Here is a 12,528-nt window from a genome sequence, read left to right as displayed (position 1 = left end):
TTTTCTCCAAACACAGAAAACATACAATACATTGTTGAGGGATATTTACAAATCTGATAAAAATTATTTTTTAAATGCAAAGAATAACACACAATTCAAGATAATCACCTTTTGGGTGAACACATTCAATATTGGTTATTTTGATTCTTGGATTAACTGGTCGATTCACAGGTGTTCATTTTATTGTTTTGCTTCACAGCTTGCATGTTACACATTTTCAATATATCAAATATTACATTAAAATAAAGAGAAAAGATTTTTTAAAACATTCATCTTATAAAAAATGCTTTAATTAATTCCCCTCACCTGCCACTTGAGAGATACATATAACATATCATGGAAATCCTATCTTTACATCAACCATCGCAATATTAGGTACATAATAAATGTTCATTGAAATTAATTTTGAGGATCAAATGCATTAGAGATTGAGCTAATTAGCTTGAGACAGGAACTCATAGGTTGACACAGGGCTAAGGCAAAAGCCTAGATGACTGCAAGCAAATGCAACAGCAAGATAGTCATAAGGAAGCTGGTCAGTAAAGAGAAGACAAAAAAATGTAGTATAATGACATAGTGTTAGCAAGGATATGAGGAAATGGGTGTTTTCACTCAATACCAACAGTGAAAATTGGTAAAACAGCTTTGAGAGCTTCTGTAATATCTGTTTAAATTGAAGATGCACATACTTCTACCCAGCAAATCTACTACACAGACATACTTCCTAGAGAAACTTCCAAATGTGTGCACAGCAGACAGGTACAAAGATATTTATTGCAGGACTGTTTTTTAAAGAGTCAAAAACTGGAAACAACTTCATAGTCCCTCAATGGGGGAATGTATAAATTATGGTATATTCATACAATGTAATTCTATATCAGGGATTAAAATGAATTCACCAAAGATCATTCATAACTGATCATTCAATTTATTCATATAGAAATCTCTAAATGTGATACTGGGTGAAAAAAGCAAGTTGCAAAAAAACACACGTAGTTTCATATCATTAGTTTAAAATCCAACAACACAATGTATGTTTGTAGATTCACCGTGAGCAAAGTATAAAATATGCAAAGAAATTATTTACACAAACCTAAACACAGTGGCTATCTCTAGGTAAGGAGGGGAGGAACTGAAAGTACCTCCACAATCTTTTAATTTTATTTTTTTACAAAAAAGATTTGAAGTAAATCTGGCAAAACAATTACATCTGTAAAATCTAAATCATCGATTAGATCTCCATTTATATTCAAAATGCTCCACAAATTAAAAGAATGGAAAATTAGTCAAGAATAGGAAATTGCGGCAGAACAGAGACACACCAAACGCAGCCCTTGAGCGCAAAGCAGGAACGAATAATAGTAGTAGTAGGTGGGTCCCTAATGGGTTTGAAGTTTCTTTTCCCGTATAGCCTTATAATAAATTCCACTATCCTGATGATAAAATACAAATTTCTTTCAACAAAAGGTGTCCTAACTAGGACTGTAATCATAAGCAAACTGTGATTTTACTCCTCCCAAGGGGAGGAATTAAGATTTCTACCTCGTTTCCCTCACCGTTGGGCAGAACAGAAAGACATTTATGTGAACGTCATAAAACACTGTGAACCAGTAAGTATCATCGAGAACGTCCAGGGATAGCTACTACGCATTTGCCGGCTGGCAGGGACACATATTTTGGAAGGAGCTGGCATCTTAAGGGCGTTCGGAATCTAGGGCGCCTCTGGAAAAGGAACAACTCACTGGTACCATCCCATTCACCCATGTCTCTGATCAATTTTTCCCCCTAATAGGTCTCCCTATTCTGTCCCCAGAATAGTATGGCTCCACTGGCCAAAATGACGTCGCCGACACTGCAGAGCAGGTGGCCGCCAGACCCTTGGATGCCCTCCCCCTTCGCGTTGGCGTTCTGGGGAAGGAGGAGGCTCAGCGCGGAGCGGGAGCGCTGGGGTGGCGTCCCCCTCCCTGGTCAATCCCCTGCGCACGGGGCCGGCTCTGGACTGGCTGCCCTTCTCCGCACACAGGTGTCCAGAACGCGGAGAACGCAGGCATGCAAGGGCGCGCGCGCGCGCGCGCTCACGAACACTCGCAAACGCATCCCCGCACACGAGATCATGCACGCGACAGGCCCTATGCCGCACCCACGCGAAGACTCACACTTTCGCTGGGGATGAGCCAGGCGAGGGTCGCGACCGCAGCAGGAGCGGCCACGCGCGCTGGGGACGCGCGCCCCAGAGGGAACAGTGACAAAAGGGGGGCCACCCACCGAGGCCGTGAGCGCCCACGCCGCCTCCGAGAAAACTGGCCACCTACACAAAGGGGACCAGGAGGAGACCCACGGGCGCGTGCACGCGCGCCTAGCAGGTGTCACCCACGCACGAACCGAGACCGGGGCGCGGGGCTGCAGGGGGATGCGCACACAGTGGCCGCCCCCACGTCGCACAGGCACCCTAGGCCCAAGCTCGCGAAGGGGGCGGACAAAGGGGACACACCCACCGGGACAGACAGAAGCGGCCACACCCCCCAAGGCCGGGCACCGGCCCACGCACACACAGCAGGCACCTCTGCAAGGGATGCGGGGCGACGCGCACACACCCACACTCACCACACACCCACGGAGGGGGTGTGGAGGGCCCAGCTCCCGGGGCATCTCGACTGCGACGGGACAAGGTGACACATCCGGGAGCCCTGCCGCGCGCTGGCTGTGCACTCACCCGGGCCCGCAGCCCGCGAGCCTCGGACGCGGGCCGCCGCCGCCGCCTCCGGCCCTCCACGTCAGCCGGATGGCGGGCGGTAGCAGGCGGCGGCGCAGGCTGCAGGCGCGTCACGTGGGCTGGCAGCGCACTTGCGCAGTCTCGCTGCACCGCCCACCCTTCTGCGGCCGCCAGCCGGGCGGCCCCCACGCTCGCTAGCTCCCTCCCCGCGAGGGTCGCGGTGCGCCTGCGCTTGGGAGGGGGGCGCTGTCGCCCCCGGCCTTTCCCTCGAGTTCCTCTTTTCCTCCCCCCACTGCGGCTCCCCGGTCGGCGCTTGCGCAGAGAAGTGGGCGCTGAGGTGGCCCTGTGGTCGGGAGGGGCAGGTGGGCGGAGTGGGACCCCGGGCCGAGGGCCTCCGCCGCCTGTCCTGGGGCGAGGGACTGAATTCAGCCCCCTGGAAGGGTCAGGGCCCGGGGCGTCCTCGAGCGCCCCTGACCGCAGTGAGGCCGGGCTCGCAGGCCGGCGCCCCCGCTGCAGGGGCGCTCGTGCCCGCGGGGGCGCGCTTCCGCGGCCGGGCGCGGGACGGCGGGTCGGCTCCGCTGTGGCCGTGCCCTGGCGGAGCGCTGAGGTGATGACAGACCCAGGTTGGAGGGGCGTGACCACTGACGACTGTGTTCCTTCTCCACAGATGGTCCAAAGCCTCAGGGAAAATGGTGGAAAATTCACCGTCGCCATTGCCAGAAAGAGCGATTTATGGCTTTGTTCTTTTCTTAAGCTCCCAGTTTGGCTTCAGTAAGTACTTTCCTGAAGGATGGCCAGGGGCTTTCTCTGGTGTCCAAGGACCAGGAAATAATGCACTTGCTTAGAGTGTGCCCACAGAAGCTACGTCCCAGTCCAAGAAAACCCGAAGGCAGTCGGGCTTGCGCAGTGCTCTGCAGGCCAGCTCTGCGAGGTGGCCAAAAGTAAACCAGGTCCCTGCCATTAAGGAGGGCACCCGTAAACCCCTGGTGAGCGCCATGGTGGTGGGTCCTTGGGTGGCAGAACAGATCTATTGAAATCAAGGGGAATTCAGAGTTGGCTTCCTCCAGGAACCATCCCCCTGGCACTTGTATTTGAGAATAAACAGGAGGGGAGGAAGATGGTGGCATGGGCCTGGAATAAAGGCATGAGAGGGTTTGCAAGTGAGTTTGGGATGGCTCCAGGGCTGCCTGCAGGAGCTGAGGAGGGAAGAGAACTTGGCTAGAGAGGTCAGATTGAAAGAAATGGCCACAACATCCTGAATGTCACTTAATCCCCTTATGTCCCATTTTATAGGTAAGGAAACTGAGGTTCTAACATACCGAGGTTCACACAACAAGACCCAACTTTCTTCCCAGAAGGATTTGGGGATTACGAGGCAATTATGAATACCCCCAATCCAACTTTCTGGAATTTGGTGAAAACCAGGAAATGGAGGAGTGGTGATACTTCTGAACCCTAATTGAAAACAAATAACCTAATGTCAGAGCTGTTGCCTATAGAGTCTGTGGAGAAGTTATAACTGAGTTCAATTCTGACTCCTCCACAGGTTTGCTGTTTGCTCTGGGATCAGTTTCCTTATCTGTAAAAGGATATTGATAATGATGGTTATTGAATTCTTGTTATGTATAAAACAGTCCTGTGGGTAGTACTGTTATTGTTGTCCTTGTTTTAAAAATGAGAATACTGGGGTTTAAGTAACTTGCCCAAGGTCACTAGGAGATGATAGAGCTAGAATTTGAACCCAGACATATTGACAGATTTCACTCTGTTGCCTCTTATGACTGTTGTGAGTATTAACTGGGGTAATAAACTGTAAAGTACATAATGCAAAGATACAATAAGAATATAATAAATGTTAGCCCTGGTATCTTTTTTTGTAAATGTCTATTCAAATAGTATTTCAAGAATTGCCGAGCGCAGTAGCTCACACCTGTAATCCCAGTGGCTTGGGAGGCTGAGATGAGTATAGCAAGTTCAAAGCCTCAGCAAAGGGCAAAGCACTAAGCAACTCAGTGAGACCCTGTCTCTAAATAAAATACAAAATAGGGGTGGGGATGTGGCTCGGTGGTTGAGTGCCCACTGAGTTCAAAAAAAAAAAAAGTATTTCAAGGATTAGAAACTATATAAATAAATAAAAGAAATGCCTTTAAGGCTTAAATTCCATGATGCCCACAACCAGAAATTAATTTTAAAAAATTGAGTGCTTACTTGTTACAGGCTTTCTAGTGGGAGGAGCTAGCTGACGGACAAAGTAAATAAGTAAAACATAGTACAATGCCAGATTATAACTTGTACTATAAGAAAATATTTTAGCAAGGGGGAGCCAAGTACAGTGGGAATGTCTGTAATCCCAGAGACTCCAGAGGCTGAGGCAGGAGGATTGCAAGATCTAGGCCAGCCTGATCCATTTAGCAAGACCCTGTCACAAAATTTAAAATAGGACAGGAGAACTCTGGTTGTGGCTCAGTGGTATAGCACTCACCTGGCACATGTGAGGCACTAGGTTCAATTCTCAGCACCATATAAAAATAAGCAAATGAAATAAAGGTATTGTGTCCATCTGCAACTAAAATGGACTAGGGAATGTAGCTTAGTGGTGGCACCCCTGGTGTTCAAGTCATGATATTACAAAAAGAAAAAGAAAAGCAAAGGGAAAGATGATAAAGGAGGTCCTTCTAATAGGCTCCTGTGTCATCTCTTATTACTCATTCATTAGCATTCATCACAGTGTAGTGAAAAGATCAATTTACTGTCCTGTTCACAAGATTTTAAGCTCTGGGAGGGCAGAAACCATCTCTTTATGGTTCATTATAACTCACTCCTGACATAGAGACTTCTATAATACATATTTGTCCAAAAAAAAAAAAAAATCTATCATCACTGATAAAGTTAGTTTGAAATTTGACTCTGCAACTTTCCTCAAACAAATGATATAATCTTTCTAAATTCCGTTTCCTCATCTGTAGAAATTGCACACATACTTTGGGGTTGTCTTGAGGATTAAATTAAATAATACATATGGAATTTTGCCTACTCCACAGTGAGCACTCAGTTACACAGAAGAATATAAAGGGTGCTGCAGAGACTTGGGATTGAGGGAGAGGAAGTTGTACCCAGTCAGAAGCCTAACACATAGCAGATCATAACTAGAGTAGATAAATACCCCTTTCAATAAGTAAATGTCTATAATTACCTCAACCCTGTGGAGATGAAGTACTGACTATCTAGTATACATAAAGCAAAGAATTAGGTATGGTAAAAAGTACAGTAATTGCTAAGGCATGATTTATACCCTGAATTACTTAATACACTATGAGAGTTAAGATAATAAAAAATTACTAATAAAGAGCTGGGGTTGTGGCTCAGTGGTAGAGTGTTCGCCTTGCACATAGAAGACACTAGGTTTGATCTTCAGCATGATATAAAAATAAATAAAGATATTGTGTCCACCTAAAACTAAAAAACATATTTTAAAAAATTACTAATAAGGTACTTATGATAAGTAATATAAGAATGGTATAAATGAGGAGCAAGGGGGGAATCATTTCTGACGAATCAGGGGTACTTCAGAGGAGCTTTTTTGTACCTGAAACTTTTTAGATTGAATATGTGCCCTACTTAACTTTTTCTTTTTTATTTTCTTCTACAGTACTTTATCTTATGTGGGCTTTTATTCCTGAATCTTGGCTAAACTCCTTAGGCTTAACCTATTGGCCTCAAAAGTAAGTTTAATATTTGTTAAGAGTAAAACTAATGCTGTTTTAAAGGATTATGTTACTCCTTAAACTATCCAGATCTTTCATTATTCTTTTAAAAATCCATAGATGGACATATATAAATAAAACTTTAAAGATTATGATTAATAAAACTCTAAATTATAAAGATGGTAGTGTGAGCACACATTTATCCCCATTTACTTTCAAAATCTTCCTACCATGAACCCTAGGGGGAAAAAAACATATTTTAGAGGTATAAACCCATAGAAAGAAAGAATAACAGATAAGAGGTATCAACAAAATTTTGTATAAATTGAGATAGGGGAGTTTATTTTTTTCATATGGCTAGAATAGGGAAGCCATCAAGAACATTTTTGCCCTTGAATGCTACAATGGTTCAGAAATTGGAGGTATAAGTACCTCTTTAACATAGTAATTCTGGTTTGGACAGAAAAAAATATTTAAAGAGCATTCTATCCTTAGTCCTACCTTGTTTAGTCTTCATAACTGGGAGACTGTCCCTACCCTCCCTTGTAGAAAATCATTTTACCCTGTGGAAAGGCTGAAAGTTGCTAGTCTGGGGGCCTTAGATCTGAGTGTGGGAAATGAGGCACCTACTGCAAGCCAGAATAATTGAACATCTGCATGGCTGAATGATAAGGCACACCCCCTCTCCTAGCAACTTCCAGGGGCTCCCAGACTTATACCATCCTCTCCTTCTAGAAAAAAGTGAGAAAGAGGTACCTTCCTCAGGAAGCTGACCAGTGTGAAAGAAAAAAACCTATAACTTCTGCCATTTGGAGGACTCCAGTAAAGCAGCCAGGTCTTTTAGAGGGAGGCTGACTAGTTGGCCATCCTTGCCCACTGTGCTTCAGTTAGTTTGTTAGCACTTGGACTGGTATAAGTTATTAGATATTGAAAGAAAGCTTCTAACCGGAGTACAAAAACAAAAGAAAAAAGGGAAATTGAGGTAATGCTGGATACAGAAGAAAACTTTTAAATTAAAAAAATCCTCAAAGATAAGAAAAGATTACAATTATGAAATCAACAGTATACTCTATAAAGGGAATGTTTAAGAAGTTATCATACTTGGCAATTATGATAGCCAAAATTAAATTTTTAATTGAACAGGTTGGAAGATAAAAGTTAATCTCTAGAAGGTAGAACAAAAAGTCAGAGAAATGGAAAATATTCAGGGCAAAAAATTTAACCACTAGAAGTTCCAGAAAGGAAAAAAAATGAAGGAAATTATTAAAGCAATAATGCATCAGTAAAATATGCCAAGATAGGACATGCAATGTGCTTACCTGTGTAGAGAGGTAAATTTAAAGGCATATTAGAATTTGGGGCTGGAATATTGACAGGTAGATGGAAAACCAAGTATACATTCAAAATGATGTAATTACTAATTTAAAAAATAATAATACATAAGAAAATATGTGATAGTGATATTCTAAGGTTCTCGGTTACAAACATTATTTATGTAATCACAATAGTTCTTAATAACTAGTGATAACCAGAAATTGTGACATAGGTATAGAAGAGAATAGGAAGAGTTAGGTTCCTCATCTCCAAATTAGGAAGTCTAGAGAAAATATCTGAAAAAAAATCAAGAAATTAATATGAACATGTTATGTAGAAATGAAGAAGTACCAGAAGAAATAGCTCAGGTGTTAAAAGGTGTGCTTTTTGGGGATTGGGATTTCAGGGTCAGGATGGATGGAACAGGTGGCTGCAGCTTTCTATTATAACCCTTATAGAGTTATTTGACTGTCATGTACATTTATTACTATAAATTATATTTAATTAAAATGAAATATAGGGCTGGGGATATAGCTCAGTTGGCAGAGTGCTGCCTGGTGTGTCCTAGGTTCAATCCCCAGCACCAAAAAAAAGGGGGTAGGGGTGGGTTGTGGCTCAGTGGTAGAGGGCTTGCCTAGCATGTGTGAGGCACTGGGTTTGATACCTGGCACCATATAAAAATAAATAAATAAAGGTATTGTGACCATCTACAAGTAAAAAAATATTTTTAAAAATTGAATATAAAAATTGGTATGTTTTGTCATGACTCTTGAGAATGATAACTTTTAAGATATCTATCATATACATTAATATTCTCTTCCACAGATATTGGGCAGTCGCACTACCTGTATACCTCCTTATTACTATAGGAATTGGTTATGTACTCTTATTTGGAATTAACATGATGAGTACTTCTCCACTCAACTCCGTTCATACAATCACAGGTAAATATATATAAAAGAAAAGTGCTAGGGGAATGGAGGAGTGGGGTTTTAGAATTTTAATCAGAAAAGCAATTAAGAATATGCTTCAAGACACATTAGATCAATAAAAAGAATCTAGGAGTCCAGTGTGGTAGTACACACCTGTAATCCCAGCAGCTCAGGAGGCTGAGGCAAGAGGATCAAAGCCAGCTTCAGCAATTTAGTGAGGCCCTAAGCAACTTAGCAAGATCCTGTCTCTATAAAAAGGGGCTGGGGATGTAGCTCAGTAGTTAAGTGCTCCTGGGTTCAATCCCCAGTACCAGAAATAATAGTAATCATCATCATCATCATCTATGAGAAATAAGTACAAAGCAATACAAAAGGAAATGTTTACATTGAGGTACTAAGTTATGATGAATATGCACTAGTTATAGTCATAGATTAAATCAGTTCTGATTAATTATACCACTAACTAACAGGTATATTTTCCTGTGCAATGTACAAGTATATAAAGTATGTTCCTCAGTAACTTTACCTGAGAGAAACTTCTTTTATCCTAAATAGTCACTGTTGCTCAAGGGATGGCAAGTAGGTATAAGACCTTATTCACAAGGGAATTTGGGGTATGCATCCTCCTCAAATTGTTGTGTACACCACATCTCTAACAAGTGGATAGAAGAGCCATATGTTGTCAGGGGGTTTATTTTGTTTTGTTTTGTTTCAGGTTCTTTCCTTTCAAGTCTAAAAGTAGGTATACTGATTTGTGAGCTTTCTTAGATTCTGGGAAGTATTTTTTAAGTTCCCTGGTATGATTTTTTTTGTACATTGTAAAACCTTTATTCATGAATCTATGCAATGTCTCTTGAAAATTAATGTTATTTTTAGTTTTTTTTCCTGATAACCTACTATATTCCCTGCATTCTTGATTGGAATTATAGCAGATAGGCAACTTGTACAAAGAGAGGAAATTGTTAATTTTTTATGAATATTTATACCAAAAGATTTAATGAATTTTTTCAGTGTTGATTTAACTACATCTTTAAGGCCTGGGTATAATTCTGTCCCTGTCAGAATTGTGAAATGGAACTTTAATCATCATTGTACAGTTGAATGAGATATTATTTTTTTCTGAATTAGAAATGAGAAAAACACTTTGCTAATTACATTTTTGTTTTACTGGGGCACTTCTTTTAAAGAGAGAATTAAGTAGTTATTTCATTATTTTAAGCATGTTATTTGTCATTTTCCAAACATCAACCTGGTGAACTGTGGTGGGTCTCCATCAGCCACAAAAACTACAGGAGAAATTGCTTAAGTAAACAGAGCTTTTTTTTTTTCTTTTAGATAACTATGCTAAAAATCAACAGCAGAAGAAATACCAAGCAGAGGCCATCCCAGCATTAAGAGATATTTCTATTAGTGAAGTAAACCAAATGTTCTTTCTTGCAACCAAAGAACTTTACAACAAAAACTGAGTTGCATGTAAAGCATGTTTTTTGACAGAATAATTTTGACCATAATTATTCATTTTTTCTTTTATTTTTTTATTGCTCAATACTGAAATGTAAAAAAATAAAAGTTATTCTTCTCTTAAGTAAATTTTAATTAACATTGTTTTCAAATATTTATTATTAATAGAATAAATAAAGTACTGCATTACCATTTAGCAGATTTAAAAAAAAAAAAACATGTTGATATAATCCTTCAGAGAAGCATTGATGCTGTAATTTGCAAAGGTCGATTGTGTCTTTCCTCCTGTTTGTCCTGAGGGGCCCAGAATGCAAACTCCTGGATTTGAGTGAAGGGTACATTTAAAATTTGTGCCATCAGATGCATGTCTGTAACATAAATATGTATTGAGTGCTTGTTTGTGTCAGGTATTTTTCTGGACACTTGGGATAGAATAATGGTAAGATTCTCTCAAAGAGCTTATATTTTAAAGAATTATATTTTTTAAAGAACTTATATTTGGGGGCTGGGGTTGTGGCTCAGCGGTAGAGCACTAGCCTAGCATGTGCGAGGCCCTGGGTATGATCCTCAATACCACATAAAGATAAATAAAATAAAAGTATTGTGTCCAACTACAACTAAAATTTTTTTTATAAAGAACTTATATTTTGGAGGTAAGTTGAAGCAGACCAAGCAAATATGAAAAATATTTGTGATGAGTGCTGTGCAGAGAAAAGGTAGTATAGTGTTCTGGAAAGTAAAGGGATGACTATTTTAGTTTGGGTTGTTAAGGAGGGCTTTTCAGAGGAAAGTAGTTGGGGCTGAGATTTGAATAGCAAAAAAAGCAACCAGGCATAAAAAGATTGGAGGGGCAGTATGAACTAAGTTTGAAGCAGGTGTAGCAATGACTATAATGCAGGAAGGAGCTTGGTGTGTCCTAAGAACAGACAGAAGGCCAGCATTGGGCCTGGAGCACACTGGACAAGGAGAGATGTTGTCCGAGGTACACCTAGTGAGACCAGGCCACATAGTGAAGGGCTTTGTTGGCCAGTGTAGGAAGCTTGGATTTAAGTCAAGTGTGGTGAGTTTGGGGGCACTTTCAGTACCAAGCTGTTGGAGTCTTTAAGAAGTGACGAGGCCTAATTTATGTTTTTTAAAGTTGCTCTGGTGGATGGAGAATAACTCTAGAGAGGAACTGGGAATGGGGCAGGAATAGGGAAGCGAGGATACCATTAGTATGCTGTTGCATTATTCCTGGCAAAAAACAATTGCTGCATCAACAAGAGTGGTAGTGAAGTTGGGAGGCAGGGATAGCTTTCCAACTTTCGTCAGAATTCAGCAGACTAAGTATATAGATCTGATTGTGCAGAGTAGTGAGGGCTGACTGAGAGAAATTGTGATCAAAGGTCATTCCTACGTGTTTGTGGATTAGGGAACTGGGTAGATGGTTATGCATTTTACTGAATTGTCAATATTTGGAGAAGTGCAGTTGAGGGGCTGGAGGATTTGGTAAATAAATTTATTTGGCACCACCTTATTAATATTTGGATGAGCTTGTATAAGATTAAGAAACAGAAGGTGTTTAAAAGTTAGAAAATACACTCAAAACCAGTGGGTCCAAATCTAAATTTATTTAACCCTCAAGACCCTCAAACTTTGATACCCTAAATCTCTATCTGGCTGGTCATTTTTTCTTTAGGGTATCTACATACAAGAGTGAAGTCATACATTTTAGATATGCAAATTTAACTCTCTCTTTGAAGGAAAGAAGGGAGAGAAGGAGGAATTTTAATAGAAGTAGGGCTTCTGTTTCAGTGACCATAATAAGCATGCAGGGGATGATATGAATCTGCTGTTTCCTGTTCCTTCGTTTTTCCCAGCTCTGTATTTTGTGATGATAGTGTCACAACACTAGAACATTTTAAGAGAACCAGCCAACTCTCAAGTACAGAGAGGTACATAAGTAGAGCTTATATACCATGGAATGCTAAAAGCCATGCATGCAGGAACTAATTTTTGTTATACCTGATGACATGGATGACCATCACAGACATAATGGTGGGCCATAAGTCAGACAAAGAATATACAGTGTGTGCTTCCACTGGTGTAAAGTTTAAAATCAGGAAAAATTAATCTGGTGGTAAATATTAGAATAGTGGTTACCTTTAGAGGAAGGTTAACTAGGAAAAGGCATTAAGGAGTCCATTTTATGAGCTGCAAATGCCCTACATCTTGATCTGGGTCGTGATTATGGGGTATAATATATTTTTAGAAAATCATGAAGTTTTATCTTTATGCTCTTGATTTAAGTTACACCTCAATAAAAAGGTGGGAAAACAATGCCTATGTCCATAAATTTTGATTTATTAGTCTGGAGTGGGACCCCAAGCACAGATAATTTTTTGAATGTCTTCCAGGTAATTCT

General features: G+C 41.0%; 2 protein-coding genes across 12 annotated transcripts in view; one reads left to right on the top strand and one right to left on the bottom strand.

Moving 5' to 3' along the window:
* Positions 1-2,823, bottom strand: part of TTC3 (tetratricopeptide repeat domain 3) — a 120,782-nt gene extending 117,959 nt beyond the window's left edge. For 5 of the 9 annotated variants that reach the window (XM_081300636.1, XM_081300645.1, XM_081300646.1 and 2 more), the window contains exon 1: positions 2,605-2,812. The gene's annotated coding sequence lies outside the window, so the exon portion shown is untranslated. Of the gene's footprint in view, positions 1-108; positions 200-2,604 lie in introns of all 9 variants that reach the window. The other 4 variants (XM_081300642.1, XM_081300637.1, XM_081300644.1 and 1 more) reach the window with 3 other exon arrangements.
* PIGP (phosphatidylinositol glycan anchor biosynthesis class P) lies at positions 1,963-12,523 on the top strand. Of its 3 annotated transcripts, none has more exons than XM_081300668.1 (5): positions 1,963-2,669; positions 3,381-3,484; positions 6,363-6,435; positions 8,557-8,675; positions 9,999-12,523. In XM_081300668.1, the coding sequence occupies exons 1-5, from the start codon at positions 2,050-2,052 to the stop codon at positions 10,127-10,129; spliced, it is 1,047 nt and encodes a 348-aa protein (XP_081156794.1). In that variant the 5' UTR covers positions 1,963-2,049; the 3' UTR covers positions 10,130-12,523. The 3 variants fall into 3 exon arrangements, with proteins under 3 accessions (XP_081156794.1, XP_081156796.1, XP_081156795.1); XM_081300670.1 differs by lacking the exon at positions 1,963-2,669 and adding an exon at positions 2,887-3,050 and having other exon boundaries at positions 9,999-12,463; XM_081300669.1 differs by lacking the exon at positions 1,963-2,669 and adding an exon at positions 2,946-3,075 and having other exon boundaries at positions 9,999-12,516.
* Positions 12,524-12,528: the final 5 nt, after the last annotated feature.

Source organism: Spermophilus citellus (assembly GCF_964194105.1).
Source record: "Spermophilus citellus genome assembly, chromosome: 7".
In the NCBI taxonomy this organism is placed as follows: domain Eukaryota; kingdom Metazoa; phylum Chordata; class Mammalia; order Rodentia; family Sciuridae; genus Spermophilus; species Spermophilus citellus.
The sequence above is the reverse complement of the archived record's forward strand: the minus strand, read 5'-3'. Positions and strand labels throughout refer to the sequence as shown.